The sequence below is a fragment of the Arachis duranensis genome, chromosome 8 (genome assembly GCF_000817695.3).
Source record: "Arachis duranensis cultivar V14167 chromosome 8, aradu.V14167.gnm2.J7QH, whole genome shotgun sequence".
Classification (NCBI taxonomy): domain Eukaryota; kingdom Viridiplantae; phylum Streptophyta; class Magnoliopsida; order Fabales; family Fabaceae; genus Arachis; species Arachis duranensis.
In genome coordinates, this window is record NC_029779.3 from 48,724,555 (window position 1) to 48,733,861 (window position 9,307).

Below are 9,307 nucleotides of genomic sequence, written 5' to 3' on the forward strand. Positions count from 1 at the left end.
ACAGGTGGAGCATCACACAAAAGTGATAAGCAAAAGTAAAATGCAGATCGCGAGTTTAACTTCATCTCTTTTTTTTGACAGACTGCCATGACAAATTTGATTTGTTTTAAGACTCCCACACATTTGGTCTTTTATAAACTTCTATACTCGTTTGAATCTAAGAAATGAAGCTTAGATGGCGTTGATGTGTGTTTTTATTTTGTGTATATATATAAAGAAAATAGAAATATCATCAACCATAGACACCGATTTTGTCTTTTTGTTTGGTGATATATAGTGTGAAAGGAAGGATAATTTGTCAACCTATAATAATTGATGAGAAGCAACAAATTTTGTTATTAGCAAAATAAGTCATCTAACATAATTACAAGAATGAAAAGTACAGGTAAATAACTTTTAATCAGTTAATTTTAAATAATTATAATTAATATTTATTAATTTTTGTTTAAAAATAAAATTTAAATAATTAATAATTAATGATAATTTAAAAAATTAAAATTAGTAATTAATAATAAATTAACTGATTAGATGTTGGTTAGTAGTTACCTAACATAATTCTTACAAAAAATATTATAATTAGAAAAAACAAAAACAATCCTAATATCAGAATGATGATAACTATATAGTGTTTGAAGAATTTTAAGTGTATTAAATACATTAATATTCTAATAATTTTAATCGTTAAATTCAATTATAAAAAATTATATATAATATATATTAATTAAAAAAATTATTAATATTATTAAAAAATTGGTATTTCGGATAAGCTTAAAAACTTTTTATAGTAGCTATTCTGTTATATTAATTATATTATGTGTATATTAAAATTAAAAAAAATTAAATGTATTTCAAATATCGATATTCTAATAATCTTAATTGTTGATTTTAATTAATATATATTATATATATATTTTTATAATTAATATCAATAATTAAAATTATTGGAACATTAGTATACTTGATACACTTTAAATTCTCTCTAAAAATTAATCATAAAAATAAAAATTAGAAGCGATGAAAATGACAGCCAAAGTTCCCAATGTCCCAATAGTTAGTTGGCACAAAGAAAAAATAATTAATAGCGTAATTTGTAAGGAGCTTACATTTTCTTGAGAAAAAACACAAAGGTCAAAGGACATCATAGCTAGGATATTGTTATTTATTTTAAGGATAAAATATTTTATTTTGATTTTGTTTAAAAAAATTTTATTTATATCAAATATATTTTAAGCAGTTAAATTTTCTAAAATTTTAAAATTAATTTAGCAATATACATAATAATTATGTTTGACTTATTTGTGTAAAATGTTATTCTTATAAAATTATTACTGAATTAATACTAAATTTTTTGATAAATTAATTGGCAGAGATATATTTGATACAAATAAAATTTTAAAAAATTAAAATAAAATAAAATTTAAGATTATTATTAAAATTTTTGACAAATTTCAAAAAACAAAAAAGTATACTTTATTTTTATTTTAATTATGAATATAGCACTAGGATTAATAAACGTCCTTCGTTGAAATAATAGCCTATTCTTTGGTTCATATTTTTTTTTTTTGGTTGATATCCGTTTGTTGGAAGCTAACAAAATCTCTGGTTTATTGTTTATCTTTCAGTTGGTAAAAGTGAAGGAGATAAGTCACAAAAGCTATTGATTGATATACTAATCCCTACAAATAATATTATTTTATTTTGATTTGAAGAAATTTGCACCAACGAAACGAGAATAGTTTGTTGAATGCACGAATTGAAACAAATGGTAAGGAAATTTCAATGGTTGAATTGAATAATGTGGTATATGTTGAATTGAAAACAAATAGTTTATTGAATGTGGAGCAACATTTTTTAAAGATTGACAAAAGTTATATAGTTAATATAGCCATGGATGGTAATAGGGATGTCAACGGGGTGGGGTGGGGGCGGGGGATGCCTCCCTGCTCCCCATCTCCGCCCCCAGAATTAATCTCCATCTCCGCCCCCAGAATTAATCTCCATCCCCGCCCCGATCCCCGCCGTGGGGGGATAATTGTCCCCATCCCCATTCCCTGCGTTTCCCGTATTTCCCGCGGGGCTCCATTCCCCATCCCCTTATGTTTAACATTCATATGAAAATTATAGTAAAAAATATCAAAAAAATAAAAAACAAACTAGAAAATACTATTACAAACACACAAACATATCTTATCCAAGATTATAAGTCCACAAATACAACATAGTAAATTATAGTCCATAAAATAAAATCTTAAAATACAATTTTCATTCTAAAAAAAATAATAAGATATAGTCTTTAATATCAAGTGGAAACTGGAGAGAGTTGGGGCTGTGGGAGAGAATAGCGTATGGTGCTGTGAGAGTTTTGGAGTTTGAACAAAGTGGAGATGGAAGAGAGTTGGGATTGGGAATAGAGAGTAGATGGCACAACAAACAACACAGTGAGTAGGGAAGACTGAATAATAGGGTTAGAGTTTTTTAATTGGTGAAATTACTAAAAAACCTCTATGTTAGAAATAAAGTAAGGTTATTTAAGAAATTTCAAACATTCGGGAAATTATCGGGAATGGGGCGGGGATCCCCGCTCGGGTCCTCACGCCTATCTCGGGGGAATTTCGCTCCCCATCCCCATCCCCACGGGGAAAATTCTCCACCATCGGGGCCCATTCGGGGCGGTCCCCGCGGGGATCCCCGCCTCCTGGGAATTTTTGACACCCCTAGAATTATTAAATTCTATCTACCTTTGTCGTCCCTCAACATAATTTTTATGTTCGTCATTTCTTTTTGTTCAATGACCCAACACCTATACTGTATACAACATACGTCAGGGACGATGGAGCTAGGAAAAAATTTAGGAAAGAGTCAAAGTTTAATTTTTTAATATAAAGATACTAAAATTAAAATTTGAAGGGACTAAATCAAAATTTACACATAATTTATAATTTATAAGAAAAAGTTCAAGTTTAAGGAGCCACTGTCCCTTTTTATGTATAAGTGGCTCCGTCCATGACATACGTTAATTTCGCATAAAAATCACATAATAAATAAATTTAGATTCAATCAAGTTGGATTGATGTAATGATTAATTCACTAATTCGCTTAAGTAAATAAAAGATTTGAATTTATTGGCTAGCGCAAACGCTTAAATAGGGATCTGATTTGTGACGGATTAGTTCTTAACCTATAAGGTTAAATAATACCGTAAAAAAAAATTAGATTCAAATTATAGATAGATTTGGTTGATGTAAAGCTTATCTAAGGAGGTATATATTTGTTTTTGGTAAAGGGGTCAAAGATCCCAAAAAATAGACAAAAAAAAAAACTCACAAAATAAGAGACTAAGTTGCCCCTCTCAATCTAATAGTGTCTAAGCTATCCATAAGGAGATCATGGTTAATATCTAAAGGGGAACATAAAAAACATGCAGACCTATAGGGGAGGCACTGTCCTTTTTTCGCATGCACATTTGCAATATTGTTGCCTTCTTGAAGCGTATGGATCCATTGCAAATTAAATATGTTATTTTAATGCGACTTGTTACTTTGAAAGTTTTGTTATTTTTGAAAATGTTATTTTTATCTTAACATTTCATGAATGATTGTGATGACAAAAGATATAACTAGAGTTTGACTTAGAAATGTTCTGAAGTCAACTACCACCTATAATGTCAATTAATTCCTACCTATAACACCAACAATTATTTTTGTTTAATAATTCTGGACTAGGAAAACATTTGAAAATCAGTATTTTTATTAAATTAGCTTATTAAAATGATGTGACAAGAGATTCACATTTAGACCGACTAATGACCCCAATTAGTTTTTTTTAATTTAATTTTAATACATTATCAGTATAAAACAACTTTACATATACATCCAATTACATAACATCACATTATAAAACATAACTACTATTTTCATTGACAGTGTAAATAATCATCTAAAAATACATAACGGATATAATTGCATGACTATTTACACTGTCAGTACATCAAAATTAAACTCTTTTTATTCAGAATAAAAACAATTTGATTATTACTATTCTTAAAACAGCTTGACAACTAGATTCACCAGGCTTATAATCTCTTGAATTGATCATTTTCAGTCTTGTAAACCTGCTTAATATTAATACACCATGAAAATCTCAATTAATGATTCCATCCATGGAGGATAAACTTTTCCAATAAGGGATTCAGTTTCATACATTCTATTATAACAAGGAAAATCTCTAGTACCAAAGTTTCCAAAGGGGGAAAAAAGGGGAAATAAGCAGATCCAAAAAAAAAAAACCTACCTGATTTGGCTCAATATAAATTTTATATAGGTTTATATTCAATTGATCCTTTGTTTCTATAATGGTTCAAGCATTCAATGGTGAACATATCTTTCTAAACTTCACCAAGATCAAAATGATTCGGTCGATATTTCACAACAGGCGACAGGCTAGAGCAGCCTTTCAAGAGCCAAATTTTCATCTCCGCCGACAGCTTCCAAAATGTTCCTTACTTGAGCTTCAGGAAACCCCATCTCTACGAGTTTCTGTACCTGTAAGCACAATAAATAGAAATCGTAGCTGAGATAAAACATTAAAGCTGCATAATGTCATAACATTCAGAGCAATCATAGAAATGGAAATAAGGGAAAGGAGCTTAAATGTTCTTATGTTTATGCCCTAACAAATCAGAAACACTTCATCAATATTCTGAAACTAGTCAGGCAAGTCGTTAATGCAAGTCCTTTTTCAAATTCAAAACACAATCTTGGTATAAGATTATATAATATCAAAAGTAGATTCATCATAAATAAAAGCTACACCTTTTACATTTTCTAATAAAACCTCATCAGAGAACTATCTAGTATAAAAATATAAACTAGATCAAGATAAAATTTTCTTGGTCAAGTGTTTAATGAAAAAATGGTCATATCAAGAAGCATTCGCAGAGCACTAAATTAACTGCCAATATATTTAAAACAGGACCATGCAAGAAACAAATGAAGAATCGCTTTGAATGTAAAGCAAATGTTGCACATTGATACAACCAATTAACGTGCATCCACATTCTAAAAATATAAACACAAAAAAAACTTGGTACCTTATCTTCAATCCCAAGAGAAGTGGGCTTGGCAAAACTTTCTGTCCAGTAGCGGGCAGTGTTAACAAATGTCTGATAGTCTTTCAGATACTGCGTTTTTCCATAGATAGACAAAAGGTTAAAATGATTCAACTTGCCAAAAGTACAACGAGAAGTTTTCTTCTTTTCTAGCAGCATTCTATAGAAGCATAAAAGTCTTCAATATGACAAGAAAGAGAGACAACAACAAACAAAGAATTAGTTCAAACCTGCTGTGCCACAACGGCATCTTGAGGATCATCCGGTTGAGGAGCAGAGAGAAGAGCTTGCACAGAAAGAAGCGCAGTCTTCAGAGTGAGTGCGGGGCTCCATTGATCCTTCAATATGTCCAAGCAAATAGCTCCACTCTGGCTGCTGATATTAGGGTGCCTGCAAGGCGTAACATACACAACAAAATGGACGGTCCATTAACTGAAACAGATATTTCCCTATAGCAATCCATTAAAGCTACATTCGTCATGCATGTTTAATAATAAAGCAACCTTGAGTTTGCCTTAGAGCCTGATTACTTCTTGTAATATTATGACTTGCTATTTTCCAAATTTGAGAAAAGCATCAAACATGAAAAATATATTTTGCAAGTTTAACAACCACTGAGAACCAGGGGCAGGGAGATAAAGGCATGAGATTAAGATACAAAACTCACAATATTAATAGATGATGAGATAAAATGGCACACTACCATATGCTATTTTATGAAAAGGAACAATATATGATGCTTCTCTAGTCGGTTAAAATCAACCTGTGCCTTGCAGTGATATCAATACAAAATTGAAACAGATGGAAAACCCTAGCACAAAACCTTGGGACAATTGTGTAGACCTGCTGAGGTAAATGAAACCTCGAGTTTGCCACAGTACCTGTGTACTTGCAATTATTATAACTCATTACTCAATATTGTCTGAATTTGAGATAACATTGATACGTATATGAGAAATATATCCATGATGCTCAATAATCAATGAAGATTGCACATAGGGGTGTCAGCAACAAGATCTCAACATATTATGCCACATTTTCCCACTCTGTTTTATGAACAATGATCAGCATATGGTGATTCTCTAAGAGGATACAATGAAGTTGCATAGACGGCATTGATAATGAAATTAAAACAGAATAACTCCTAGCTCAAAACCTTTTGACAATTGCATAAATATCCAAAGATATTGGTTTTAAAAGAGCTCATCCTCCAAATCCAAGCTCTAACTCTACTCTCTTATTGATGACATATCTACTCTACACATTTCCACACACACACACAAAAAAATGCCAAACAATAAAACACAATGATTTGCATGTCCACATTGACAACCACTAAGTAGCAAGAACAACAACTGAGCCTATCCCTACTAAAGGTATATATGTTTATCGAGTATTGATTTTGGAGGAAAACGGAGAAAAGGCAAGGGTTTTAAGAGATTACCCTTTACCCTTCAACCCATTCTTACTTCCAAAATCACTACTCACAAGCACACCCTAAGGAGGGTTAGTTACATAAATCAAACAATACCATAGACCATAGTGTCCTGTTATAACCATGCTTATGGATACATTTGGAATGAGGATAGGACACTGAAACCAAGACACTAATGTCCTTCCTTCTGAAGCTTTGTCTCAGTCTCAATGCAACCAAACATATTTCTATAAACTAACCAAACCAAACCGAGCCCTAAACCCTGAAGGAACTTTCGAATATATATACACATAAATGTTGATTTAGAAAAAAGAAAAAAAAGAAATCCTACCAGACTTTGGTTGAAAACTGCATCTTTGGTGGTTCGAACGGGTACCCATCTGCAACAGCAACAACAAGAAGAAACAATTGAACACAATGAAGACTCATCACCAATTGAAAACAAACAAAAACATGAATTGAAGGCATATGAAGAACGAATATCAATTGAATTGGGGGAAAATGAAGGCGCATATATACCGGGCAATGTGATGTCGATTTTGAAGACGCCACCTTCGTAAGGGGTTCCGATAGGACCGGGAATGGTTCCGAGGAGGAGAACGAGGTTATCGGATTTAGGCGTGACCTTGATTCCCGATCCCTCAGCGTCCTTACCACATTCCACCAGCTCCTTCTGCACGCGCGCAAAGTCTATCATCCTTCTTCTTCAAGAATCAAATTTCCCAAAACAAACAAGAACAAAACCCTAAGTAATGTCAAAAACAGAAATTAATGAACATTAAAGAAGAAAATTACAAACAAGAAGAAACAAATAGCACTATTAATTAAACAATTAATCAATTAAATTATTATTATATTATTCTTTGGTCGTAAGTAAGAATTCATTTGTAGAGGGGAAAAAATGTGATGAAGAAGAAGAAGGTGATTAAGTAACCTTGAGTTGTGTAGAGAAGAAGGTGAGAATAAAGGTGGAGTCTTTTTCGCTCTTTCTCTTTCTTTGTTTTGCTCTGAGTCTCTTTTACAGACTCTAACTTGCAGTGCGAATAATGGTGGAGTGAGTGGTCACTGGTCACCGATGCCATTACACACCTTATTTATACTCCTTTCTTTTCGCCACAATTTTAATATTAAAATAATACACAACTATCAATTATATATTAAAATTAGAGAATTATATGGACAGATCTAAATCTGTACAAATTTAAAGATTTAAAGATGTGGCAAAATCTAAATCACACATTCTAAAACTACACTTTTCACTCAAAATCGTAACTCTTCACAAAGAAAAGCGTTACCTAATGAAAAAAAGTAAATTAGAAGATTTAAGAGAAGAAATAATTAAGTTATCAAAATTAATAGATCAAAAATTAATGATTTTAACTAATGTTAATTGTAATGACACCGAATTCTTAAAATCAATACAAAATGATTTTTCTCAAAATCTTTATTTTACTATAAGTTTTATTGAAGGACTTCAAAAACCTGAAAAACTTATTTTTCACACAGAATTTCTAAAAAATGTTAAAATGGAAATGATTCCCCACATCTTTATCATACCTTCAACCCACAATTAAATTCTATAGTAGATATGCTTGAAGAAATATTAGTATCCATAAAATTTTAAAGAAATAAGGAAAAAGAGAATCCCAAAGAAGAAAAATTTCAAAATATAATCAACATAACAGACTTAAAAGTAAAACCACCATTGAAATTATGAATATTGAAGAAAAATTAGAAGAAGTAACAATGCTTTTTAAACAATTAAAAATGGCTCAAGAAAATAATATTATGGAACATGGTTTTCAAATAGAGGAAGAATTAGTAAATTCTGAAAATATAGAAAATGAAGAACACATTCTAGATTATTCAAGTGACGAAGAACCAGCAATTCCAATACAAGTAAAAAATGAAACTGGAACATCTAAGGATAATCAATCTCAATTTAAATGGGAAACATGTTTTGATAATTATGCCTTTAAAAAAGATTTTATAAATACAGATTCAAAATATACAAAAATACCATCAAAATACATCCCTAAAATCCAGAAAATGGAAGGAGATAGAATGCTCGATTTAGACTGTAAAAAGAATGAAAAAGAAATTTTTGAAAACTGGTTGAATTCCTTCTTATTAGAAGCCTTTACTAATCCAAAACTGGGTGAATTGTCTGGAAGGGACATTTGGAATTACATAGGGTTCATACTAAAGGAACTATAAGAGATTATATGACATCAATAGAAAACCAAATAATAGAAGAATTAGAAACAAAAACAACAGCTTATGATAAGATATTATATATAATGATGATTCTATATAAAGAATTTTTTGGAAAAAATATTATAGATCATAGACAAGAAGTCTATAATAAAGAATATCAAGAAGCAAAAAATCATTTAGCTAATATTCAGATATATGATTTATGTAATGTGGAGTCTTATATATGTGAATATAGAATACATTATTACAAATTAAAAGAAGAAGATAAAAATCATTATCTTAGTATGTATATAACAAAACTTCCATATCCTGCTAATGAATTTATAATGGGAAGATTTATAAGAGAAATAAATAGAGGAACAATTGAAAATAATTTTGGTGGAGCAACCTCTGCAATAAGAGAGGAAATAAAAGAACGTTGTATGCAAGAAGCAACTCAAAAAAGATTTGCAAATATAATCAGAATTTGCTGTCAGGATAATGAGGAGATACCTCAAAAATATGGTCTTAATAAAAATTTTCAAAGAAAAAGAAAATAACAATTTAGA

General features: G+C 30.5%; 1 protein-coding gene across 2 annotated transcripts; it reads right to left on the reverse strand.

The window, feature by feature from the left end:
• Nucleotides 1-4,144: 4,144 nt before the first annotated feature.
• On the reverse strand, nucleotides 4,145-7,600 carry LOC107463578 (ubiquitin-conjugating enzyme E2 27). Of its 2 annotated transcripts, none has more exons than XM_016082392.3 (6): nucleotides 7,477-7,600; nucleotides 7,062-7,246; nucleotides 6,874-6,922; nucleotides 5,338-5,497; nucleotides 5,090-5,179; nucleotides 4,145-4,541 (listed from the first exon to the last, which is right to left on the reverse strand). In XM_016082392.3, exons 2-6 carry the CDS (start codon nucleotides 7,237-7,239, stop codon nucleotides 4,440-4,442), a joined length of 579 nt encoding a protein of 192 aa, XP_015937878.1. In that variant the 5' UTR covers nucleotides 7,240-7,246; nucleotides 7,477-7,600; the 3' UTR covers nucleotides 4,145-4,439. The 2 variants fall into 2 exon arrangements, with proteins under 2 accessions (XP_015937878.1, XP_015937877.1); XM_016082391.3 differs by having other exon boundaries at nucleotides 7,062-7,287.
• Nucleotides 7,601-9,307: the final 1,707 nt, after the last annotated feature.